This window comes from Bos mutus, chromosome 19 (genome assembly GCF_027580195.1).
Source record: "Bos mutus isolate GX-2022 chromosome 19, NWIPB_WYAK_1.1, whole genome shotgun sequence".
Classification (NCBI taxonomy): Eukaryota; Metazoa; Chordata; class Mammalia; order Artiodactyla; family Bovidae; genus Bos; species Bos mutus.
Window position 1 is genome coordinate 35793711 of NC_091635.1, and position 27820 is coordinate 35821530.

General features: G+C 38.9%; 1 protein-coding gene and 1 long non-coding RNA gene across 5 annotated transcripts; one reads left to right on the plus strand and one right to left on the minus strand.

Moving 5' to 3' along the window:
- The first annotated feature begins 7 nt into the window (after positions 1-7).
- Positions 8-22330, plus strand: PSMD12 (proteasome 26S subunit, non-ATPase 12). Its single transcript, XM_005887769.3, has 11 exons — positions 8-197; positions 8326-8385; positions 8473-8601; positions 9908-10015; positions 11686-11790; positions 14715-14864; positions 14947-15081; positions 16095-16207; positions 16842-17016; positions 18797-18874; positions 19796-22330. Exons 1-11 carry the CDS (start codon positions 90-92, stop codon positions 20003-20005), a joined length of 1371 nt encoding a protein of 456 aa, XP_005887831.1. The 5' UTR covers positions 8-89; the 3' UTR covers positions 20006-22330.
- Positions 2538-27820, minus strand: LOC138992124 (uncharacterized). Of its 4 annotated transcripts, none has more exons than XR_011468016.1 (4): positions 27453-27820; positions 26708-26826; positions 24142-24181; positions 2538-3547 (listed from the first exon to the last, which is right to left on the minus strand). It is a non-coding gene; the product is annotated as an uncharacterized lncRNA (long non-coding RNA). The 4 variants fall into 4 exon arrangements; XR_011468015.1 differs by having other exon boundaries at positions 2538-5416; XR_011468013.1 differs by having other exon boundaries at positions 2538-5452.

Genomic DNA, 27820 nt, shown 5'->3' on the forward strand with positions numbered 1-27820 from the left:
TGCCTGAGCGGGTGCGCCGGCGGCTTCCGGTGTGGGTGACGAGTGGTGGCCGAAGCAGGGGGACGTCAAGGGACGCTCAGGCGGGGACCATGGCGGACGGCGGCTCGGAGCGGGCTGATGGGCGCATCGTCAAGATGGAGGTGGACTACAGCGCCACAGTGGATCAGCGACTGCCCGAGTGCGAGAAGCTGGCCAAGGTGAGGGGAGGCCGGCTGGCTGTTGGCGGGCGCCAGGGGCTGAGTCACGGCGCCAAGCTTGCTTAGGCCTCAGGGGGCCTCCAGGCTGGAGCGCGCATCCCGCTGTTGTCTGTCCGGCCCGAGTTAGGCCTGCATAAGCAGGACATCCCAGGTCTGCCTGACCAGGAAGACCCCGCAGTGGGAGTACCGTAGTACTTCCAGCTTCCCAGACCCTCCCCAGGACAGATGGTCACTTCATTCCCGTAGAAGTTGGGGCTCCAGTAGTATTCTTTGCCTTTTCGTGGATACCGTTTCCAGTTTTCTTTAGTAGTTCCTCAGGGTTTAAGGCGGCTTCAGCATTCACGGTGGATCAGAGAGTTTAGTTCTATTGCTCTTGCCCAGTCAGTTTCTCTTGTTAAGTTGCGGACGGATCGTGGCGATGTGCTTGGCCTTTGGCCAGGAGAAGGGACGGAAAAGTGATAGTACGAAGGGGATTAATTCAGGACCCCTGTCCTTAAGGAGTTCGTGTACACAACGAATTAGACGAGTCGCACACGCTCGTGAGTGCCATATGAGTATGAAAGTGTTACTGAAAAACAGAAGGAAATTGTTCGTTCTTACTGATGGTTTAAAGAAGGATTTTTCAGAGAAGCTGACGTTTGTATTATATCTTGAAGAATGAGTAATTCTGGAATGGGGAGGAGTCATCCTAGGAGCGGGAACTTGGCGAGTAAAGACAAATAGGCACCGAAGTACAGAATAACATGATTAGCGGAGGTCTTGAACTGTAGTTTAGCCCAACTCCTTATCTCCCATGAAATAGAAATTTTACTTGATCCAAGCATTTATCATGTCCCCACTACTGTGTGTCAGCCAACTTTGTGTATGTGTGTAAAGAAACCAAGGCTCAGAGTTGTCTGTCGATGGTTACAGTTAGTAATAGGTGGAACCAGGGATTTAAACCTAGGTTTGCCTGACGAGGGCTTCCCTTGTGGCTCAGCTGGTAAAGAATCCGCCTGCAATGCAGGAGACCTGGTTTCGATCCCTGGGTTGGGAAGATCCCCTGGAGAAGGGAAAGGCTACCCACTCCAATATTCTGGCCTGGAGAATTCCATGGACTGTATAGTCCATGGGGTCACAAAGAGTAGGACACGACTGAGTGACTTTCACTTTGCCTGACTAGGGTTTGGATGGTTGTTGCATCAGTTCCATTATAGGAGGTTGTTAAGGATTATGCTCAGGCCTCCTGAAGTTCTTTGATCAATCTATCCACAGTCATTTATCCCAGTTCATCTGGGATGCATTCACTAATAGAGTTGTTTTGTCTATTATGGAGCTTTCTATCTAAGTACATTAAAACAATAAATTCAGGGGCAGGAGGAGTGTCAAATAATACTTCACCTTTAGTTTTTAGAAAGAACCCTTTTAATGCTTCCCTTGTTCCCAAAAAAAGAATGTAGTAGGGCTTTAGAAAAGTCAGGGGTAGGAAAAGATGATGAAGTTGATAGACCTGTATTTCCTAGGTTTAGTACCGTAAGGGGAAGGGAACCACAGATTCATCTCTGAGCTTTCTAGCTGCTAGTGTAAAGAAACATCACCAGTTACATAGACGTTGGAAAACTCAAGACACCTCCAGAGCCGGGCAGATAACCGCTGACGTTTACTGAGTGCTTTCTGCAGTGCCAGGTCCTCTTCTAAGTGTTTGTTTACACCGATTACTCATTTGATCCTCACCATAGCCCTGTGAGGTCCACATTGTTATCATTCGTATTTCACAGACAGGAAAACAGTCTAGGGGAGGTTAAGTCACACGCTCCAGAGTCGTACCGATAGTAGAGTGATGGATCCAGGATACGGACCCAGGCACGCTGACTCTAGAGTTTCTGCTCCCACTGAGCTGTCCTGCCCCGTGAGCAAAGTGTGGTGAAAAGCGGAACTTCTGAGCACCTGCACTGGGAAAGCGGGCAGGAACTCTGCACTTAGGTTCAGCTTTGCCAACGGAGGGTGAAGGCCAAGCCTGTCAACTCTGCTTATTTGTGGGAGTGACCAGAGTATGGGCTTTTGTATGAATTGGCTCTGTATGTAGAAACTGGACACTAAACTGCTTTGAAGCACTGTTTGAGGCAATACCACATAGATGAAACAAAACATATGTTCAGTCCAGAGTCAGCCCCAAAACCACCTCTTTGGAATTATAGTGTCCATAAAGAAGAAGCTAATTGCTTTAAAGGAGTACAGCTATTCGTAGAACTAAGATGAGTGTGAAAGAAAACCTTCCCCTTACCAGTCTCTTCTAATAGCCTACTGTGTGCAAGACCCAGTCAGTGCTAGACACTGTGGAGAGTATCAAGATGAATGGATAAAACTCTTGCTCTCTAATCGCTTATAAGCCAGTAAGAAAAAAATAATGTTGCTGCTACAGTTGTTTTAGTGGTCAGTGTATGGCATTTATTTACAACATTGTGGTTATGTTCAAGATAGTTGAATAGATTTGCAAACTCAAATGCCAACTGATTTTTTTTAGGTATCAAGTTGATGGATATGTTTGAAGCCGGGAATGTTGGGACCTGTTAAACTTAAAAAATTAGAGCCATTTTGGTGTTTCTTTTAAGCCACTGTGCCTGTTGAACACAACAAAGTGTAGATGTGAATTTTCTTTGTGGGGAGGTGGGACAGGGGAAGAGGGCTGGGGCATGGAGGGTAGAAGGCTTCTTTTAATACAGACCACAGTTTTCAACTTTTGGATAAGATAGTTGTCTTAGTTTTCTTTAGGGTATGTTTCTCTGTTTTGCTTTTTATTCATCATTTTATATTCTAAGCATTCTGCTAATCATGAAAAACTTAAAGCACTACATTTCTGCATTGGAATGCATGGAATATTTTAACATACATTCTTTAATATAATTTTATTATATATATTTTTTGGCTGTGCTGGCTCTTCGTAGCTGTGTGGGCTTTTCTTTCAGTTGCAGAGAGCGGCAGCTACTCTCTAGTTGCAGTGTGCTGACTTCTCACTGCGGTGGCTTCTCTTGTTGCCCAGCATGGGCTCTGGAGCCCATGGGCTTCAGTGGTTGCAGCTCCCGGGCTCTGGAGCACAGGCTCAGTAGTAGCGGCTCTTCAGCTCAGCTGCTCTGCGGCATGTGGGATCTTCCCAGATCCGGGACCGAAGCCATGTCTGCTGCACTGGCAGGTGGATTCTTGACCACAGCTCCACCAGGGAAGCCCTAGCATACATTCTTTTGTTTTTCATTGTGAACCCATTAATAAAACTGAAGGAAGTTTTGTTATCTTCACTTCAGAGAAAACTAAGGCTCAGGTAGATTCAGCAGTTATCCAAGGTCTAGAGAAGAGTCAGGTCGAGCTGAGGTCTCCTGGCAACAGGTAACAAGTGTTCTTTTTGCTATGTCCCATGGCTTCTTTAAGAGACTGTCATGTCTGTGTTTAAGACATTTTATAAATATGGAAGGCAACTTAAGATAAAAGATTATGTGTGTAGAGAATAAGAATGTATCAGGTGAGAAAACCACATACAGCAGAAGCCTTCAAAAGTCCAACTGAAGTCTAAACCCAGGTGGTAAAATTGCCAGATCTAGGCCTTTTGTATCTCTTACAGTTGTGACCTAGTACAATTGTGTTTCTGTGTCCTAACACTCACTCAGCAAGCAACAACAGTAACTAATAATGTTAGCTGTTATGTTGATGGTAACATTCATACATCTGAACGTTCAGGCATACCTTCATGGGTATTGCTTCAATCCTTACACCGACTCTCTGCGGTAGGAACTATTATTACGCTCATATCACCGAAGAGAAAATTGAGGGTCAGAGAGGGTAAGTGTCTTGCCTGAAGTAAGACAGTGGTAGATCTGGAATTTCGACTCAAGGAGACTGGCTTCAGAGCCTGCCCGGGTTTTTTGTTTGTTTTTGTTTTGTATTTTGGCCACTCAGGATCTTAGTTCCCCTGGACTGAACCCCTGCCCCCAATGGAAGCATGGAATCTTAACCACTGGACTGCCAGGGAAGTCCCTGCAGAGCCTGTTTTAAACCTTACATTCTACTGCTTCTGTGATTGGTGTTTGAGGACCCTATATGAGATTGGTTAGATAATAAAAGTGATACTAGTTTGTGATAATCGTTGTTGTTTCACTCTTTCATTCAGGACTTAAAAATTAGTCTGGGAGGGCCTTTTCTGAACTGTGGAGATATAGCGTTTAACAGTTCTGGCTGTAGAAGGTTCCCCTCCTACCGCGTCCCACTTTTGGATCACTGTGTATTTGACACCTGGGTGTTTAGGGACTACTTGCATTCCTAAATTAAATATATCCTTTGTTTCTCCCTCCTCTTAATGTCTTTTCATTTCTTTTGGTTACCTGCAACTTCTTCTCATGGTTAATACTAAAAATAAAGAGGAGGTGAAATGAGAGAGTTTACTTGATTATCAGTGGCTTGGACAAAAACCTCTTCAAGAAATAGGTCATTTAAAAGCATTAGATTGGCATTTCACTTCAGTTATTTGTGGTTAACATGTTATTAGCCTTTTCTTATTTGGGTTGTTTAAGGAGACATTAAAAGATCAGGTCATTTAGGAGTTAAAGGACACAAACATATAGAGCGTGCAGATCCCCAGCATGTATTGATGCTGAACAAATTCCTTAGTCATTTACCTCACTGACAAGGATTATTTTAATGAGAAAACAGAGTCATAAGAGTCACATGTTCTAACAGGTTGCTTTTGGTAGCTCTAACCGTCTTGTTCCTCTGCACTGAAAGGCAGCATCGAGGAGGTAGGATTGCAAGGATGACATGTGAATAGAGAGGAAAAGGAGGAGGAAGATGTTTAGCCATAGGATTGAACGTGGAAGATTGGGTGAAAAGTGGGATGGTTTGAGAATTGGGAGCTGCATTTAATGAAATTGATGATAGTGTCCCTCAGCACTGAATTGTCAGCTATATAATTTGTCACATTCTGCTTACTGTAACAGTAAGAATCAGGAATTGTAAGCCGAGATCAAATGAATAGTTCAGGTCAACGTGGGTTCATTCGACATATGCTATGCGCAAGTTGCTGCAAGGTATACAATCAAACAAGGGTATATGTGTCCAACTCTTTTAAGATCTCACGGGATTGTAGCCTGCCAGGCTCCTCTGTCCATGGGATTTTCCAGACTGGAGTGGGTTGCCATTTGCTTCTCCAGGGGATTTTCCTGATCCAGGGATTGAACCTGAGTTTCCCGTGTTTCCTGCATTGGCAGGCAAATCCTTTACCACTGAGCCACCTGGGAAGCCCCAATCAGACAGGTGTTAGTCACTGAGTTGTGTCCGACTCTTTGCAACCCCATGGACTGTAGCCCACCAGGCTCCTCTGTCCATGGAATTCTCCAGGCAAGAATACTGGAATGGGTTGCCATTTCCTTCTCCAGGGGATCTTCCCAACCCAGGAATCGAACCCAGGTCTCCTGCTTTACAGACAGGTTCTTTACTCTCTGAGCCACCAGGGAAGCCCCAATCAAACAAGGTCTAGCCCTAAAAGAACTTACAAAACACTTTGGAGACATGGATATTAATAACTATGTACAGGTGTAAAGGGGTGCACCAGCATGCCTTCAGAAACACCACTGTAAGTTTGGGTAGGTGCCGAGCACTGAGCTAGTGGCGAACAGTACAGACACAGCCCCCTGCTCTTACTGAGTACATTCTAGTGAAATTAGACGGTGAACATGAAGATGGAAAAGAGTTTGGGGTTATCAGCTGAAAAAAAATGCACAGCCTTTAAGTTGAGAATTATTTCTTAATTTGGGGCATTCCTGAGGACTGTCGCCCAGGAAGGCAGCCACTCAGATATCTCTGAGAGCCTGTTCCAAAAAGTTAAGGGAGGAATTAGAACGTATAGGAGTTTTGGCTGGGGAAAAAAAGAAAATCAAACATGTAGTTGAACATCAAATGATTATTTCTAATCACCAAAACAGACAGGTCAAGTTAATGGTTTTAGATTTTTTCTTTGTAGGGGAAGATGCAGGAATCTGAGCTTATTGAAATCATTCTTTTGATACGTTATCTTATCTAGGGCCAGTATCCTTTAGTTCAGGTAGGTGCCGGTCTTTGTCCACAGAGTCATTGCAGACCGCAAAGTCAGCGGGCTGGAGTGTTACAGGGGGTGCTGAGTGACTGCTGACTTTAGAGAGCAGTATCAAAGAGTGCCCTTCTGAGACGGTGACAGTGACATTTAATGTCCCATTGATACCGGTAGACCTCAGCCCTAGAATGGTGTGTGATTCCTTCCTATATATGGCACAGTTCTTTAAAACCCGTATTTTTGAATTAAAATACCACATGTGGTAAACTCTATTCTGTGAATCAGTCGTGTGACTAATGGTAATTACAAAAGTGACAGGAGGGTACCATTAGTAAACAATACTTTGCATTTTAGCTGTTCTTGCACTGCGTTTTGTTGCCAAATAGTAACCATTTCCCTGTGGAAACTACAGTTGACCCTTGAACAACACAGGTTTAGATTCTTTGATTTTTATGATTTATTGGCCTTTAGCTTTGGAGAATTTATAGCCCTGTTCTTTGTTCTTCTGCTCTGATGGACAGAAGCATTTAGCCAGCATTTATTGTGTACAATAAATGTACATGAGCCTATATAGCTTTCAGAGCTGGTCTCCCTTTTGCATAGGAAACTTTGTTAAAATGTTAGTAATTGTATATGTTTCAGATTGAATTAGTAAATTCATACAGTGGCTATACAGTACATTTTCTGTGTTGCATGGAAAATTCATATGGAAAATATGGAAACAACATTTTGAAAAGTTTAAACATTATTTGTGCCCTTAATTCACAAATTGTTTAGTTTCTTTCCTTCATCAGTAAGAGTAGTACTCTGGCTTCCCTGGTGGCTTAGAGGTAAAGACTCCGCCTGCCAATGCAGGAGACGTGGTTTCCATCTCTGATCCAGGAAGATTCCACAGAGCAACTAAGCCAGTGGACCACACCCCTTGAGCCTGTGCTTTAGCGCCTAGGAACCACGTGCTACAGCTACTGAAGTTCGAGCACTCTAGAGCCCGTGCTCCAAGACAAGAGAAGCCATTGCAGTGAGACGCCTGCTCGCCACAGCTAGAGAAAAGCCTGCACAGCAGCCAAGACCCAGCACAGCCAATAAAAGAAGAAAAGGGGATAGTACTCATGCATCATCTGTGAATGTCATTAACATAAAAATAAATTTCCTTACGGTTAGAAAAGCAGTTTATAAATGAAACCCTCCTCATCACTTCTAGTTTATTCAGTGTTATTAATATCATTACCTTAAATAAATGCAGTCTCTGTGTTGTGGGTTGGTCTTGTTTTTACCAAAATGTGTGTTTCCTAATATGATGGCTTATTTTAGTCCTGGTGTATGATTATCTAGGTTTATATTATTTGAATTTTATTATTCTCATTTCTTAATGTATGCCCCAGGGAGAATGTTTTGTGTTTTTTTTTTTTTTGAATGTTTTGTTTTTACATGAGACAGAGGTTACTATCAGTTCATGACTTGGTATAGCATGCATACCAAGTGGGTATTACTTGCATTGGTATTACTTGGTATAGCATGCATTACCAAGTGGTAATCTCAGGTGGACTTCATTTTCTTTAAGCACACTTTATTTCTAAAGTCATTTAAAAATTAAACCAGGGTTTCCTATCTTTTTACCACCAAATACCCTTTTTATTTCTCCTCAGAGCTCTGTGTTTTAAAATATTTTTGATGAATTTAAGGCACAGGTGGCTGCCAGTTAAGAGTCTCTGTTCAGAACAAGATAAACAGGTGTTACCACTCTGAAATGATGAATTAGAATCCAAAACAAAGACTTGTTGTTTTTCTTGGATGTTAAATCATCGCTTTACTAGATTCCATTTCTCCTAGGCATTTTGAAATGTTAAAAATAGCTTGTAGGCCCCAAGTTGGGAACCACTGACTTCTGGAACCCTCTAGAGAAGCAGGCAGTATCATGAAAGGGAGAAAAAACACAACACTGTGCAGGTGGTCTCTGTCCTCTAAGATAGACTATTGACTTTGTCTTTACTGTTTCAGAAATGCCTATGTTAGACTAAATTATGTGGCTTTGCGTTGGTGGTGGTGTTTTTATTGTTCATTTACCTTTTGTTTTAGGAAGGAAGACTTCAAGAAGTCATTGAAACCCTTCTCTCTTTGGAAAAACAGACCCGAACTGTGAGTAGATTATAATGAAAACCTCAATTGCCATTAATTTCATTTGACATTGTTCCATTAACTTAAAGTGTATTTTCATTCTCACAGGCTTCTGATATGGTGTCCACATCCCGTATCTTGGTTGCAATAGTGAAGATGTGCTATGAGGCTAAAGAATGGGATTTACTTAATGAAAATATTATGCTTTTGTCAAAAAGACGGAGTCAGTTAAAACAAGTGAGTTCAAGATTGGTCGAAAATAAATACATTCAAATTTGAATAAGGACTTTTAGAAAAAGAAAACCTTTCTATGAATCTATTTTAAACCTAATAATGTTAAGTCAACATTACAGCATTTAGAGAGTTTTAAAAAATTCTGTCCATATTCTCATGACAATTGCTTTTATTTTTTTTCTTCTAGTCTTTATGTAGTTGCATATTTTTACAAAATTGCTTTGAGAATGTTGATGCAGCTCTTTTCTAGTTCCATGTAGCTCCTTCATAGTTATTTTAAATGGCTGTGTTATAAACCATCAAGTTGATTAATTATAATTTAGTTAATCATGTCTTTTATTTGACACTTAGTATTTATCTTATTTTTGAGGCAAGATATTTTGTTTACTTTTCTGCTATCTTTAAATATGCTGAATATAACATTTTCCTGATGACAAGAGTCTTGATAAGTGTTATCAATGGTTATGCTGTGCCATTTAGAATCTAGATTAGGGGTTGGCAAACTATGGACCAAGGACCAAATTCTCCCTGCCACCTTTGTAAATAAATTTTGGGGGCCGAGCCACACCCATCTGTCATGTATCTGTGGAGTTACAAGACAGAGCAGAATTGTTGCTACAGAGACCCTTTGGCCCATAAAGTCTAAAATACTTACTGTGTAAATGTTAATAAAAATATACAGAAGAGGTTAGCTGACCCCTGACGTAGATCATAGACTCTTAGAGCTGGAAAAAATATAGTCTAGCCTGCTTGTATTACTTGTCTGGGAACTATGGGCAAGAGATGCTATGCTTTTCAATGTCACATTTTATTGGGGTGAGCATGGCTGGCTGTGGCTCCTTCTCTCCACCCAGATGATGGAACTGTTTTATCTTCTGCTTCTGCCACTGACCCTTTTTCATGGCTTCGTTGCTATCACTGCTACTGTGAAATTGTGGTTTTCTCTTCCCCACACCTTTAGTCTGTTGCCGCTTCTTCCATACTTTTCTTCTTGGCTGCAAGAAAACTAACTAGGCAGCCTTCTGCTGGACATGGCCAGACATGCCCCTCTCACCTGGCCTTCTGTGTGATCAGCTCACCAGTTATCAAGGGGGTAAAGTCGTTGTGACTGAAGTTTTCCTATCCTTTATTGATTTGTTACTGAGTATTCAGTACTTCTTAGCTAAGGGAGGGTTTTTTTTATATATAGGCATTGCAATATATAGTTTTTTGGGAGACCAGATTTGACCACAGCACTTCCATAAATAAAATATTTCCTTTTCCTGTGTGAGGAATGAATTTAACTTGTGAATGGATTTTTTTATTTTAGGCTGTTGCAAAAATGGTTCAACAGTGCTGTACTTACGTTGAAGAAATCACAGATCTTCCCATCAAACTTCGATTAATTGATACTCTACGAATGGTTACAGAAGGAAAGGTGAGTTTTCTATTAGTATAACTCACAGTGAGATAAGTACTGTCTTACCTGTATTCAGAGATACTTATGTATTTAAACATTTTAAGTACACATGTATGTACTTTTGAGATCAAATGCACAAAATGCCATCACCTTAATCTAACCCATACCTTTGTACATCTAGTGTCTTCCCACATGCCAGTGAATATAAGTGACAATCTTAGTATATCCAGATTTTTCTAAAAATTAGTCATCTTATCCCAATTTTACATTTGCTGATATTAAACATAAGGTTATTTCTTCACGTCACCTAGATATGCTTGAGAAATCTTTGTTTGGTGTAGCAGAGGTTTCATAGAGTGTTGCGGTGTGAGGTTAGCTTTCAAAATTTCACTCTCTTTAAAATGCATCTGTATTTTTTTTTGATACCCCCCCGCCCCGCAACCCAGTCTGTGTTTCTCTAAAAAGGGCAAGCATGAAATGGTGACTGTGGTAGATACATTTCTTCCTAGGTAGATTTTTATGGTTTGAAGACAAAAACTTAGTTTTGTATCTAACTTATTACCTCTCTGACAGTTTAGTTCATTAAATGTTTATTGAGCACCTGGCTGTATTGTGCGAGGTGCAAAACAGGCAGGACACTGATCTTAACGTCAAAAGAAGTGAGTCGTAGAAACAGTCACTGTGCTGGGCACGACAGCAGCAGTGTCCCTGCAGCACAGAGGTGAGGATTGACTGGCTGCGGACCTCAGGAAAGCCTCAAAAGAGTTGATGGTGGCTCACCTGGCTTTTTAAGAATGAATACTAATTCTGGGACTTCCATGGCGTCCAGTGATTAAGACTCCATGCTTCCACTGCAAGGGGCGCAAGTTCAATCCCTTGTCAGGGAACTAAGATCATCCCCCATGCTGTGAAGTGGCATCCAAAAAAGAATGAATACAAGTTCTATTGGGCCAGGATGTAGGGAGATGGACATTTTAGATATAGGGGAAATTATATGCAGAGATAGCAAGTGAGAAATGCTTCATACATTTAGGAAACTGTAAGCATTTTGTTATCATTTGAGAGAAGGTTTTGGGAGTGAGTGGGGAAAGGGGTTGTTGCAGAGAAAAGGCTAAGCAGGTCAACAAGCATGAGCATGAAGGTTAGTCCCCTAGCCTCTGTTAGGCTACAGTTATATTTTTAATGCTTCATTTGTTGGAAATTATAAACTGAACATTACATATAGCTATGAAAAATGCTAGTAGCTTTTAATAGTTTACAAGATCAGATATTTTTAGAGAAAGTAGCCTTGCATTTAAACAAGTCAGAATGAGAGTATTGGTTGAATTACAGTTACTGGACTGCCTGTGCTCTTTGCAGAGTGTTATTTTTCAAATAATTCTTTTAAAGGTGCTTTCTGTGGCTGTGCCATTCTGTGGCACTGTCTTTGCTGTTTGGCCCTGTTATTTGTTAAGCACAGTGGTTTCCTGCTTAGGTTCTCAAATGGAAGCTGAAAAATATGGATAATGTTTTATAGAGATGTCTTCTTTAAAATTATGTGAGTGTGAAATGTAAAATGTTCATATGAGGAAGATAAGTGCATGACAGCTGCAGAGAAATACCTTGTTTGATGATAGTTCAGTTTTGCCGTTTCAATTTTAACATGTTTCTGTAGGAATTTGGATAATATGAATTTCTTGTATTTGTAGATTTATGTTGAAATTGAGCGTGCTCGGCTGACGAAAACGTTAGCCACAATAAAAGAACAAAACGGTGATGTCAAAGAGGCAGCCTCCATTTTACAAGAGTTACAGGTAAGGAGCTGCATTTTAGGGTATGTAAAATTTTCTATTCAGTCAGCAGTATTTTCTTATAATTGCTTTTTTGGGCACCTTATTGCTTTTTTCTGAACCACCAAGATTAAGAGTGAGTACTGTGGTGTGTGAGGTTATTCAAGCAGCTGGAAATTGTGTAATTATGGCCCCAACTGAAAACTTAAGATCAACAAATTAGTCTTAACTTTATGCTATTATTTGAACATTTCAATTCTCTTTAGAACTTAAACCAGTAATTCATGTACATCTCGCTGTGCCTTAGAAATTTACCATTAATCACTGGCTTCATTTTTAATGAATATCTGATTGGTGGTCAGTTTCTAGGCTACTGAGTCAAAGGAGTTAAGTAACTATAGTCACTGTCCAGAAGCGGTTGAGTTTGGATTCACACTAATTCAGTTTGACTTCAAGTCGCCCACCCCCCCAACACACGTTTTTCTTTTCAATTAAAAGACTTTATTTTTTAAAGCAGTTTTAGGTTCACAGCAAACTGAGTGGGAAATACAGAGATTCCCCATGTATCCACTGCCTCACACCACACACAACCTCCACTGTATCAGCATCCCAAATCAGAGTGGTACCTTGTTACGTCATTGACCCTGCACTGATACGTCGTTAGCACCCGGAGAGCATAGTTTTACGTTAGGGTTTACTCTTGGGGTTGCCCACTCTATAGACTTGCCAAACATAATGGCAGGTCTCCACCATCATGTCGACAGTGTCGTACAGAACAGTTTCACTGCTTGTGAAGATCCTCTGGCTCTGCCTGTTTATCCCTTCCTTTCCCTAACCCTTGGCAACCACTGATCTTTTTATTCTCTGCATAGTTTTGTCTTCAAACTCTTTTCCAAGCAGGAGAATTACATGCCTCATGATTCAACATCCCTTGTGAAGTATCTGTGCCCCCAAAATTAATCTCAATTATACAAATGTTTAACTACTAGTTTTTAAGGTATACCAGGGACAGAGGAGCCAGTTAAATGATACCACAGGAATGCACTCCACAAACCAGGGACAGAGGAGCCAGTTAAATGATACCACAGGAATGCACTCCACAAACTCCAGACTCTAGGGAACTATAGGATGATTGACTTGATTTCTTCAACAAATAAATGGCAAGGAAAAAAAGAGACATAAGAAACATATCTATAGATTGCAAAGTATGAGCCTTACTTGGATTCTGAGTTGATTAAAAAGTAAATGAGACTATTGTAGAGTGACTAGATATTTAATGATACAAAGAATTTTTATGTAAGAATTTTTTTCAGGGTTTATCTTTTAGAGATACCACATTGAAATATTTATTGTCTGAGATTTGCTTCAAAGTAATTGACACAGAGAGAGTGAGTGAAGATGTAGAAATGAAACATTAATGGTTCACTGTGTGTGTGTTTACTTTCCTTAAGAAATTACAAAGGAGAATTGGTGTATGTAGAGTGCTTAGCGCAGTGTTGAATAACTAGTTTTAGAATTTACAAAGGAGAAGCAGTGAAATAAAAAAATTTTAGACCAAATTATAGGAATAACAATAGCCTTACTTCAGTCTACTTTGTAAAAGTGTCATTCTAGATTTTATAAATCATTTATAGTGTATGTGTGCCAGATATTATATTAGGAACTTTTTCACAGTACTTGATATAATTGATTCTCTTGTATCATGTATATCTACTTCTACATCCATAAGGGGTCACATCGGACTTGTTATCTGAATTTTAAAAAGACTGATGCCTCTTTTTTATGTAATAGTTTCAACTATTATATAGTTAGCTTGCTACTGACATCTTTTTCATATTTAGAATTGTCATTTCTTCATTAGCCGTTAGGAAAATGCAAATTAAAACCATGATGAGATACCACTACATGCCTATTCAGTTCAGTTCAGTCGCTCAGTTGTGTCCGACTCTTTGCAACCCCATGGACTGCAGCACGCCAGGCCTCCCTGTCCATCACCAGCTCCCTAAGTTTACTCAAACTCATGTCCATTGAGTCGGTGATGCCATCCAACCATCTCATCCACTGTTGTCCCCTTCTCCTCCTCCTTCAATCTTTCCCAGCTTCAGGGTCTATTAGAATAGCTAAAATTAAAAACTGATAGCACAAAGAGTGGGTGGCGATGCAGAGCAACTGGAATTCTCACAGATCGCTGATAAGAATGCAAAATGGTGCAGCCACTCTGGAAAACAGGGTGGAGGTTTCTTATAAAGTTAAACTTATGTTTATTGTATAACCTAGCAAACCTATCCTTGGGTACCCAAGAGAGAAAAACTTATGTTCACAAAACTCTTTCGCTAATGTTCAGAGTAGCTTTATTTATGATAGGAAAAAGATGGAATCAGCCCAGATGTTTTTCAGCAGGGGAATGGGTAAACTGGGGTTCATCTATGCAGTGGAATACTACTTAGTCATAGAAAGGATTGAACCGTTTGATTTACACAACAGCTTGAATGAATCTTATTTAAAGCATTATGCTGAGTAAACAAAGATAGTCTCAAAAGGTTGCATATTTGACATTCTTGAAAGGACAACTCTGTAGTGTTGGAGGAGAGATCATTGGTTGTCGGGTTATGAGTAGGGGCAGTGTGTGACTGAAGGGGTACATCAGAGTTATTCAGGTAATGGAACTGTTCTAGGTTTTGATTGTAATGGTGACTGCAGAAATCTGTACATGTGTTAAAATTTATAGAACTTTACACCAAGAGGAAAACATCCATTTTACTGTATAATAATTTTTTTTAATTGTAATTTCCTGAAGGAAACTAGCTTTTTATATCATCAGCAGCACTCTCCCAATATGCATGAAGTTTCTTATTATTTATCAAGTGTGAATTTTTAATGACTGTTTAACTTTGTTGCAATTGTAAACTATTACTAAACATTATAAACTTGGGGATTTACTCTGGTAGGTGGAAACCTATGGGTCAATGGAAAAGAAAGAGCGAGTGGAATTTATTTTGGAGCAAATGCGGCTCTGCCTAGCAGTGAAGGATTACATTCGTACACAAATCATCAGCAAAAAAATTAACACCAAATTTTTCCAGGAAGAAAATACAGAGGTAAGCCTATCTCTTACTGTAAATTTACTTTGAAAATGTTTGGGAAAAAATCCATAAACCCCATTTTGTCGATATTTTACAGAAATTAAAGTTGAAATACTATAACTTAATGATTCAGCTGGATCAGCATGAAGGATCGTATTTGTCTATTTGTAAGCACTACAGAGCAATCTATGATACACCCTGTATACAGGCAGAAAGTGAAAAGTGGCAACAGGTAAGAATATATTCTTTTTTTTAAGATAGAGTCTTAAACTTGATGTTGAAACTTATCAGAAAGAATTTGCATTTTTAATTTATTTTGAAATAATTTTAACTTCAGTAATTACATGCAGGTGTGTGGTCTGCTTTCTGTTCATTGTGTTGATAGTTCACTTTAGCATTACTGACTCAGATGAACTGTGGCAATACTCTATTTATGACCTTTGAAGAAGTGTAGGCTTACTATTTAAGACATGTGCAGCCATTACCTTCTAACTGGGGTCATAGATAAAGATCCAGCATTACTTTGGAAAATTATTTTGTAAAACTTGTGAACAGTGTACATGTGGATTCCACCTTTTTATTGCTAACTTGTTATAAGGACTTTTTCTTTTATACATTTATTTTTTAAAATGTTTGGGGGAGGGATAATAATTTAGGAGTATGAGATTAACAGATACAACCACTATATATAAAATAAACAAGGATATATCATATAGCATAGGGAGCTATATTCAATATCTTGTAATAACCTACAATGGAAAGGAAACTGGAAAATAATACATATATTATATATATAACTGAATCACTTTGCTCTGTAACTGAAATCGTGCTCAGGCGCTCGGTTATGTCCGACTCTGTGACCCCATGCACTGTATCCCGCTTGGCTCCTCTGTCACAGGATTTTCCAGGCAAGAATACTGGAGTGTGTTACCATTTCCTTCTCAAATACCTGAAACAAACACTAACTAGATCACTAAACTTCAATTAAAAAAAAAAAGCCAACCCAGGTAGTAATTCACATTACAAAGATTCACTGTATTTGTTTTATAATAGTTTTATGAAAAGTAAATATTACCAAAAAGCCCTATGAAAAGATCAATCTGGTAAGATTTTTCCCCTAAGACTTTTGAATATACTATTAAAGATGACTGTATACAATTATTCCATGAATTTTCACTTTCTGCCAGAGTTTTCATTTTGTTTCTAATCTTGCCTATATTCTGTTGAATTGCACAACTTTTTTAGGCCCTGAAAAGTGTTGTCCTTTATGTTATCTTGGCTCCTTTTGACAATGAACAGTCAGACTTGGTTCACCGAATAAGCGGTGACAAGAAGTTAGAAGAAATCCCTAAATACAAGTAAGTACTTTTATAATTAGTGTAGTATGTCTCAGTAGAAGTACTATTTTGAAAGACTGGTTAACAAGTGTATGCTTCTTAATTGATGGCTGATAGATCATATTAGAGAATAAACTCAGGGAAAGTAAAGTGGTTTTGTTGTTGTTGTTAGGACTACATTAGAAATTAACGTAATGAGATTATAACATACTCTATTCTAAGCCACTTATCAAGAAGAAGTTTTTATTTCAAGCTCACTTGAGCAGATCTTGTTTAACTATTCAGTCAGTTTTATCATAGTAAATGTTTGGGGCTTTGTGATTTTTAGAAGTACATGCTTCTGAAAATCTGTTATATAAAGCAGACATGGGCTTTATGCGCTTCTTCTTTTATCTGTTTCATTAGTAAGTTTACAGTCAGTTAGTCCAGCAATTCGCAAATATAATATAGGAGAGAGCAGAATGATAAGTAGGAGAAGGCACTTTCAGAATTACTGTGGGAAAAATGGTAGCAAAGTTGGTAAAATAAATAATAATCACCTCGTGTCTTGTTCTACAAAGCTTTCTAAAAAATCATCTTTGATATTTTAAAATTTGCTATTAGATGAAATGCAATCTTTACAGATTTGGAATAGTAAGTTTTCTGTAATTTACAGGGATCTTTTAAAGCTTTTTACCACAATGGAGTTGATGCGCTGGTCCACACTTGTTGAAGACTATGGAATGGAATTAAGAAAAGGTTCTTTAGAGAGTCCTGCAACTGACGTTTTTGGTTATACAGAGGAAGGTGAAAAAAGGTGGAAAGACTTGAAAAACAGAGTTGTTGAACATGTAAGGATCTGGCATGTTGTAAATAACAATTTAGAAGCAAACTTTGGCAAATTTGAGCTTAAAATTTTATTTCTCAAATGTTTCTTTTAGATGTTATATCTTTAATTCTTCACTTCAGGATTCTTTTTTTTTTCCCCTATGCCTAGTGTGGTAGTGATGTAAGTTTGTTGTTCAGATATTTATTGTCTTATTTCCCAAGCACATCAGAATTATCTTATCCCCTTGTCATTTTTCCCCCACCTTTTTAGCTTTTCAAAAAAGATATCTACGTGTTACCATGCTGCATTTTGAGAGCACCCCTCAGGAATACAAACTTTTATAGTAAATAAAGCAGAAGGAATTTCTTAAGAATGTGAGGGATGGATGGATGGGGGTGGTTTCTCACTAGTACTGACTTGGTAGTTTTGGAAACAGGTAACATGTTTTAAACCCAACCTCTGATCTTCTTGGGTGTCACTACAAATTGAATTATGTCAACCTTCATTCACAGAACAAAAGTTGTGAGCCTTCTGTGTGCTACACTGTACAGAGTGCTGGGACACATGGGAGAATAAGACATGCTCTCTACCTTCCAAATGTTTAAAAATGTATCACAGTGCAAGAGGCACTTATAAATTATGTATTATGGTACAAGTATACATGGATGAGAGGGGAGCATAAGGAGAAAGTTGATTGGTTCCACCAGGTAGAATGGTCAAGCTGGACTTACAGGAATTGATGGGTGAGGTAAGATTTGTGAGAAGGGTATGTAGGTTCAGTGGGCAGGACGGGAGGGCCGTCCCTGTAGGCAGATGGGTTAGTCTGTGCTGGGTCACAGAGGCAGACCAGCCGGGGAACTTGGGGACCTCCAAGGAAAGGGCTCAGTGAGAAAGGGCTTTGGAGATACGGAAAAGGTCTTGGTCATAACAAAGTTTGTACATCCAGTAGTAAAAGCTGAGAGGATAATGACCAGCTTGTATTTTATAGCGATTCCTCTGGGAGTAAGTGTGAAGAGTGAATTTGGAGAGAGAAAAGACTGGAGATAAGAAGACTAGCTAAGTGAGAGGGGCTTTGGGGGCTTGAATTGAGTGGATGGAATGGAATTAACTATTTTAAAGAAGACAGACAATCGAGTTTGGTCATTGATGAGAGGATGAAGGAAAAGCAGGAAGTCTTGAGTGATTCTTATTCTTCCTGAGAGGTTGGTGTTGCCATCGACCCTGATTAGTGATGGGAGGAAGTGCAGCTTCTTCAAAGATGAGCTCATTTTTCCTTGTGAGTGTGGCTCCTTGTTAGTAAGGTTAACATTAAGAATACTCAAAGGGCACCTCTAATTTTAGCATCACTTCCAGTGAAAATTGGGAAATTTAATCCAGGTTATCTTTATGTAGTTACAGTGATGATAGTATTTTGAGATGATCTTTTTAAAATTTTAGCCTTTTAAACATTTGTATCATAGTTAGAAAAACTTAACATTCAATTCTTACATTTAGCAAAAATATTTTAGTACAGTTACAACTTTTAACAACTAATTTAGCTAAGCCTGTGTTTTAACTATATGTATTTTAAAAGAGTTGTGGAGTGCACTCAGAATAACTTAAAAATAACTGCAGAAGCCAAAATATTGAAATATTTAGTTTTGTTGTGGACATTTAGAACTGGCTTCATTCCAGTGGCAGACTACAGCAGAATAAAAGCTCTGAGTCTTGACGTTTTAATTAAACCTACTTGGATAGGAAAACAAATGAGCTTCTGGCTTTACTGACAGCTGTGTCCACCACGCCCACCCTTCTTTCCTCAGAATATTAGAATAATGGCCAAGTATTACACGAGGATAACAATGAAGAGGATGGCGCAGCTTCTGGATCTGTCTGTTGATGTAAGTAGTAAATACCATTGTTTGTAACCATTCATTTTGAAAATCAATTGACTTGTAAAAATTGAGTGAGCAAATCAACTTCATTTTATTATTTTAAGTTTAGGTGATAGAAGGTTTCCCCAAGCTATCTTGAACACCAAAGAGTAGCCTAAATACCAAGTTATAGTTATGTGAATATTATACTACTTAACATCTCTATTTAAATATGTTAGTTTTACACTGATTAATCTGAATCTAAAGTATATATTTCTATAATAAATACATCTAGGTTCAAAAAGTGAACTGTAGAAATAAACCATATGAGGGAGACTTGACTGCAGTTCCCCTGGAAAGTTGCTAGGACATGTTAGGGGAATATTGTATTCAGGTCTGGGTTTCATGTTGGTAAAATATACACCACCAAAGAGATAGGAGTTAGGCAAAGTGTATAGTCAACAGGAGGTATCCTGACAGTTTAACTGCAAACGAAGAATCTTGGAATAGTTTGGGTTAGAGGGCTTGATCCTTGGTTAGTTCATTAACTCTTCTCGTTTCTGGACAAGGCCGCCAGAGGCCTTAGAAGTAAAGTGCCTTTCCTTGGCTACCTAGTTAGCAAGTGGCAGAGCATATATTCTAACCAGTATTTCTGGAAACAAACTGTATAATACTGCTTTTGTTGGGAAACATTGTAGAAGGTAGACCAAGTTGCTGTTGACAAAGGCTCTTGAACAGTACCCACAGTATTAAGTTTGTGGGGAGATTCAGACTGAGCCCTAGACTCTCAGTAAGGTAAGTACATTATTGCAGGAAATCAATTTCTAACTGTTAATAATGAATTTTAGCCCTGCATATTCTTGAGTGAAGATAATTAGAAAATGCTTTCCTTAAATTTTATTATCTAAATTATCATGTCTTAAACCAACTTGTCTTTCTCTCTTGCAGGAGTCAGAGGCTTTTCTCTCAAATCTAGTAGTCAACAAGACCATCTTTGCTAAAGTAGACAGGTTGGCAGGAATTATCAACTTCCAGAGACCCAAGGATCCAAATAATTTATTAAATGACTGGTCTCAGAAACTGAACTCATTGATGTCTCTAGTAAACAAAACCACACACCTCATAGCCAAAGAGGAGATGATACATAATCTACAATAAGGGTCTCCATGCCCTTAATGCTTTTAGAAAAGAGTTAAAATTGGAAGTCATTAAAAAAGAAAGACTTTTATGGTGTATATGTTGGGTTTTGTTTTTTTTTTTCTTTTCTATTCTCAGCTCTTTTGTCTAAAATTTAAAAGATAGTGAATATGTTTGAGGCCCCTTTTGACCTTTTAGTACCTTAATTTCATTGTTAACTTTGCATTTGGTGCAGAAATACACAATACATTTCATCATCTGAGTACTCAAAAAATTGTCATAACTTACCTAAATACATTTTTCTGTCATTTGAAACCTTTTTAGCTACAATTTGTTTTCATTCAGCTAACAACCGTAATTATTATAATAAAAGCAGTCTATGCACGTTTACTTTCCATGGTTACCGTGTTTCTAAACATTTTGTGGGATAGTGATTCAAATGTGTTTTTTAAAATAAAATAAATTTTGTTGTAAAGCTATTGATTATTTAGTAGAATTTAAAAGCAACATAGAACCTGTAAGAACATTTGGGATAAAGTTGTGATTTGTGAAGAATCTGTATTTTAGTATTGTGGCAGAAAGTCTCTAGATTGTGTACAGAGCTATCTGGTAGGCTATAGACTCTTTTTTTATTTTTTTGAGTCAGGCTGTTTGAATCGCAGTATTTTCCCTTTCCCTGACTTGGCCAGTTGTTGAACTAACTGTATTGACTAAGTTTAATACACAGTCATTTTTCTAACTCCTTGTGGCTTTAACCATGTCTAATTACCTCATCAGTGCTCCAATTTCATTCTCTCCTCATAGGAGAGAATTCCATTATATGCACACTAGGTAACAAGCTAAAATGCATTAAAAATGACCCCAAAAGACTTCAGGGCACCCTCTTGGCAAATGAGATAGTCTTGACAGTTTTTAAAAAACTATTATTAAACAGAAGTAGTTTTATTGTCAAAAGAAACATCTGAGATCACTTACTATGAGCAAATTTTAGAAGTTTTAAAATTTGATTTCAGAGAAAATGGAAAAGGTTAGGTTATTTAAAATGTATCTAAAGAAAGTAAAAGGTCTTTTTTTCTTAATACAAGTGAAGAGGGGAGGGGAAAGACATTCTGGAAACAACAGTTTTCATAATTCCATTTTCCATTTAATGGTCACTAAATTATTCTATTTCATGATCCCAGGGCTGGGAACAATTGTAGAATCTCTGTTATTTTTGTTGAGTCATCAGTGAATAATAACAATATCAATCTAATTTTATTCTTTAGAAATTTAATGTATTGGCCACATTAATAACATTTGTTATCACATATAGCTTAGATGGTAAAGAATCTGCCTGCAATGTGGGAGACCTGGGTTGGGAAGATCCCCTGGAGGGCATGGCAACCCACTCCAGTAGTATTGCCTGGAGAATCCCCATGGACAGAGTTGGATGACTGAGCGACTTAAGCACAGCACACAACACATCTTTAAAAACTAACCAAAAATATGCCAAGCTCAGAAACATTAGCACTAAGAATATGGTTTTTAATTTTCTTTTCAATGGAAAGGATGGAAAATAAAATCATTTTGTATTGTTAGTTTGTAAACTGAATTGGAACTAATTTGAATATCTTTTCACTAACTTCATCTTTCTAGGGACTCATTCCCCTCGTACGTGCCAAACCTTGACTATTTGGCCAAATATGTTGCTATAAAGATCTCAAGTGCTCCTCTCCTTTGCTTTTATTTTAACATACCTTCAGACTAAGCTTTTTGTGTGTTCTCATTTGGGGCCACTTTAAGTGTGCCCCAGTGACTAAATCCCACTTGATTTGGTTAACTGCTCATCCATTTTTTTGTTTTTTCTGTCCAAGCAAACAAGAATTACTACCAATTTCTTAGTGTTAAAAAGATCCATTAGCCTAAGGCAGTAAAATATTTGGGATGTTTAGAACCTAAAATCCTGCCCCCCCCCCCCGCCCCCGCCCTTTCTGACCTAAAGCTGCATGGAAAGGATAGAACCACTTGGTTTTAATACAGAGAATACTTGCCTTACTGCTTTCATTAGGTTACTAACCAGCAAGAGAGGTAACAAGGGACTTTTTAATGAAACACCTTTCACCCTTTTATTTCTATATGATTTATGCTTTCAGTCATTATTTCTGTAATTTCCATATGCTTTTTATTGAATCGAAAAACTCATCTCTAAAATTCATACCGTTCCATTCTGTCTCTTACAAGTGTTAAATGTATGATAAAAGAACATATTTTAAATTGTTTTCAGCTTCTGGATATAGCTGCAATAAAAGCACTAATTTGTGGTATTTAAGAAAACCTGGAGAATAAAACTCATACTTTAAAAGATCATTTCTTTTTTCAATTCTTTTACTGTTTATAACAAAAAGCCACAGATAATTACCTTTTTTCTTTCAAAATCATGTTACCTTTCTAATCCTGTTTTTAAGCAATGAGAAGACATTTTGTACATTGCAACTGGTTGGCTTTTCCCCCTGGATTCTTCCTGATTTGGGGTTGGTGACAGGCTGTATCTTAATTGTGTTTTGACTAAGGGGTTTCTCACTTAGCACACCTGCGAATCACCTGTAAGGCGTGTTCCAACATGGATTGCTGGCCCCACCCCCAGAGTTTCTGTGAAATTTAATCTTACAGTTCCAGTGAATTTTAATTTCTAATACGTTCTCAGGTGATGCAGATGCTGCTGACCCATGCACTACGCTTTGAGAACCGATCCTTGACCACACTTACAGTAAATGCTAGAAAAGAACCATGTTAGGAATGCCGATATATACTGTGGTGAGGAGGAACCTTGAAATGTGCCAAGTGAAAATAAGTCAGATAGGAAAGATCATATATGGTATGATTCCATTACATGAAATACCCAGAACTGGTGAAGCCAAGAGAAAAAAAGCAGACTGGTGCTTTGCTGGGGTGGGGAAGGAGGGAATGAAAGTTACTATTTAATGGATAAGGGGTTTTAGTTTGGGGTGATAAAAATGTTATAGAACTAGATCCATGTGGTGATTGTATAACATTGTGAATGTACTATTTTCTACTGAATCACTTTAAAATGGTTAATTTTGTTATGTGAATTTCAACAGGTTTTTCTTTCTAAGGTAAGATCATGGCGTGTAAATGCAAAGTATGCATATCAAAGATTCTATTCAACTTACAATTAATAAGGGAACCAATCAGATGTTAAAACCAGTTCAAAGGGATACTTATATAAGAATAAAACTGCCAGACACTTCCCCGGTGGTCCAGTGGTTAAGGCTCTGTGCTTCCACAGAAGAGGGTACAGGTTCAATGCTTGGTCAGGGAACTAAGATCCCACATGTTGCGTGGCATGGCCAAAAAAAAAGTTCTTCTAGCAGAAGAAAATTTATTTAGTTCAGAAACTTAGATCTACATCAAGACATGAATAGCACCAGTGAGAAATTTTAGAAGGATAAAAAAATATTTTCTTATTCTCAAAGATAATTGTTTATTAAAAACAATAATAATGACAACATACTGGGTGATCATAGCATATGTATAAGTGAAATAAATGACGGCAATACCACAAAGGGTGGGAATACTCTGATGTAAGTTACCTGTGCTACGTGTGCAGCAGGATCTTTTTATTTAAATGTGCTGTTGGTGCTGCTAAGTCGCTTCAGTCGTGTCCGACTCTGTGCGACCCCATAGACGGCAGCCCACCAGGCTCCCCCGTCCCTGGGATTCTCCAGGCAAGAACACTGGAGTGGGTTGCCATTTCCTTCCCCAATGCATGAAAGTGAAAAGTGAAAGTGATGTTGCTCAGTCGTGTCCGACCCTCAGCAACCCCATGGACTGCAGCCTACCAGGCTCCTCTGTCCATGGGATTTTCCAGGCAAGAGTACTGGAGTGGGGTGCCGTCGCCTTCTTCTTTAAATGTGCACTTAATTTAAAAATGTATACTGCAAGCTCTAAGATAACGACTAAACTGTTTAAAAAACATATAGTTAATGTCCTACAAGAGAGAAATGGAATCGTAAAATGCTCAGTTAAAACCAGAGATGGCAGAAGAAGGAAGATAGAAACAACAAATACAAAGCATAGAAAACTAACAAACGTGTTAAAAGTACAGAGGTGGAGAAAGACATGCCATGCTAACACTAACCAAAAGCAAGCCGACTTACCTTTTATAAATTTCAGACAAAGCAGACTTCAGGGAAGATACTAAGGGATAAGAAAGAAAGAAAGTGAAAGTAAAATTGCTCAGTCATGTCCAACTCTGACCCCGTGGACTGCAGCCTATCAGGCTACTCTGTCCATGGGATTTTCCAGGCAAGGGATAAGAAGGGGCATTAAATAATGATAAATGGGCTAATTCTCCAAGAAAATAGTCTAAATCTCTATGCACCTAACAAAACAGTGTCAGTATGGGAAACCTAAAATATTACCCAGTGTTTCACTTTATCCCAGGAGTACAACATTCCTAGATTCTAATTGTAAGCAGAAGAGTGGGTGGCATGGGTAAGAGACATATGACCAAAATGTAAAGAGTGGATCATGAAAGGATAGAGTAGTCCACGAAACAGTATCATTAAGATGACTAATGTGTGAAGCTGCTGATGTCTGATCAGGATTGAACTGTTACCAGATGCTTTTCCACGTCTCACATTTAAAGGGTTTCTCTCCAGTATGAAGTCTGATGTTGAGTAAGATGAGTGCTCTGGCTAAATGCTTTACCACATTTGCTGTGTTCATAAGGTTTCTCTCCAGTATGAATTCAGTGATCTTCAGTAAGGGATGAGTTTTCAGGGAAGTCCTTCCCACATTCACTGCATGTATGGGGGTTTTCTCCAGTGTGAATCCTTTGGTGTTGTGTAAACACTGAGTGGGCACTGAATGCTTTTCCACATTCATTACATTAATAAAGCTTTTCCCCAGTATGAATTCTCTGGTGTTGGGTAAGGTGTGCACTTCATCTGAATGCCTTCCCACAATCACTACACTTACAGGGTTTCACTTCCATGTAAATTTTCTGATGTTGTGTAAGAGATGAGATATCAGTGAAGGACTTCCCACAATCAAGGCATTCATAGGGTTTCTCCCCACTGTGACTTCTTTGATGTTGAATAAAGGATGAGTAGTCACTGAAGGTTTTCCTATATTCATTACATATATAAGGTTTCTCCCCAGTGTGAATTCTCTGATGCTGAACAGATGAATTTACAGTGAATGCTTTCCTACAAATTTACAGGGTTTTTCTCCAGTATAAGTTCTCTGATATTCAGTAAGACATGAATTCTGGATAAATGCTTTTCCACAGTCTTCACACTTATGAGGTTTTTCACCAATATGAATTCTTGATAAAAAAAAAGTTTGAACGGTCACTGAAATTTTTTTCCAAAGTCACTACAATTATGCTTTCTTTTTAGAAGTTCTTTGACTTTTAACTGGAGATAAATTCCATTTGACATTTTTCCCAATTGGATCAAGTATATGTAGTTTTTCTTCTGAACAAATAATATGTTTTGGGATAAGTTTAGATCTTTGATCAAAACTTCTCTCAAATTCATTAAAAGTATGCCCATTTTCCTCACAAGATAGTTTTCATGGGCAACTATTATTGGCTAAAAACCACTGGTTTGGGCAAAAGATTTTTTTGTTGTTGTTGAAATTTTGCCTATAGAGTTCTCTTTTCGCTTTTCTATCTTGGCCTCAAATTCACAGATTCCTTCAAATAAATATTCTTTGGACACAACTCCTCTGAGCCTTTCAATGATGACAGAAATGTTGCTGCTCACTCAAAAGTATATTCTACTGATCTCTTTGGTATCTGCTCTGGTCTTCATATCTGAGGGGAATAAAAAATTTATAAAAACATTTTCTGTGCTGGGGAACTGCACTCAGGATTTAAAAAAAAATAACCTTACTAAAATTAGAATGCATGTTTACAGTCTTGAAATCTGGGAAAATAATAAGCCAGTGCAGTAGAGATAAATAGAGGCAGAAGTGGTAGGAAAGAAGCTGGCTCAATAGGCAAAGACTCTGAAAGCTGAAAAAAAATGTTTTAAAGATGTAGAACTTTAACCTTCTCATTTAAAGATAAGCAAGTTTAGAACTAGAGAGGTTATGTGATTAACCTAAAGATACAGAAGTTATTAATGAGATGGTCAGATATAGAACTTAGGCTTTGTCCACTATACTACCACAGTATCTGGAGACTGATCGGAGCTTAAATGAGAGAATGGACAGGTACCTCTTCAAAAAACAAACAATGAAGGGGATGCGTAACAGTATTAGAAAATGCACAAGAATGATGCCGTCAGAGTGACAGCACCTGGAGAGAAGCCAGTAAGGCATGTAAAAACAGCACCTGAAAAAGCAATGTACCAAGGGATAACTGAGGAAGGTCTAAATCTGAATAGAACAGAATTTAAGGCATTAAGGAGAGCCCCTTGCACAACATTTTTGAGATTGCATTCCTAAACATTCACCCCTAAGTTGCACATACAGATTTATCCCTCTCTGAATAAGTGCCTCTCAAGACATCAATATCTCCTGATGCTGCCGCTGCTAAGTCGCTTCAGTCATGTCCGACTCTGCGACCCCAGAGACGGCAGCCCACCAGGCTCCCCTGTCCCTGGGATTCTCCAGGCAAGAACACTGGAGTGGGTTGCCATTTCCTTCTCCAATGCATGAAAGAGAAAAGTGAAAGTGAAGTCGACTCCCAGCGACCCCATGACTGCAGCCTACCAGGCTCCTCCGTCCATGGGATTTTCCAGGCGAGAGTACTGGAGTGGGGTGTCATTGCCTTCTCCTTAGATATCCACAATTCTTTCCTGGGCTGAGACTAATTTCAGAAACTGAGAATTCTGCTAATTGGAAAAGAAAATATGCAACAAAATAAAAACTGTCATTACTTAAACATTGTGAAATGTTTCAAGCATTATTAGTTTTTAAAAGGATATAACCTGAATTTCCCAAAAAGTCTGTGTTGAAGGTCAAAGACTGACCTCCAGTCAACAGAAAAGACAAGATACCATACTAGAGAAGATACAGAGTCTGAGGAGGTGTTATCAAACTGGTTGAAAATGGAAGGGCAGTATGACAAGGTGATCTAAGATCACAGTTAACATTTGGGTGGAATCATTAACTAGAGACAAGAGCATTTTCACCGATCATAAACATAAGAGATGTTCTGGTATCAAGAGAGGTAAGGCACTAGAGAATTGTTCCTTTCTCTCTCTCTCTTTTTTTTTTTTTTTTAACAAATACAAACCTCTGAGAAACCCAAATGAATAGTCACTTAAATTGTGGAAGTTACTTTGCTTCCTTAATTAAAGATTTGCATACTCAATTTTCAGCAAGTGTTAAGAAATCTTGGAAAGGTGTAAATTATAGTGTAAAGATAAATGCAAGTCCTTCACAAGGCCTCCAAAAAAACACTGCTTCAAGTCAAATTTGGGGTTTCCAAGCAAATATTTTGGCAAAGGCTCACCGTCTAGGGGTTGCAGGTTGCAGTCCTGAGACTAAAATCTGGCCCACTGCACCAAGGCTGCTGTCACAACCAGGAAATTCTGGGTCCGTTCAGATCTCCTTTTAAGCACTTGGCTTTCCTTTCCCTTTCCACCTCTGCTCTTCCCAAGCCGAGCGGGTGCCCTGGGGCTCCGCGGCTTCTGAGAGACCTGGGGTCCAGCTCCCCGCCAAGCCCCAACGCCGAATGGCCGCTGCTCCCGGTCAGAGTGGAGGCGGGACAGCAGGGCCTTGGGCCGCACCGACCTTTCGTGAAACCAAGCTCCAGGCAGCCTTCCGGCGTCTGTGGCTACTCGCGCGACGCTCCCAGACCGCTTGGCCTGAGGGCACAAG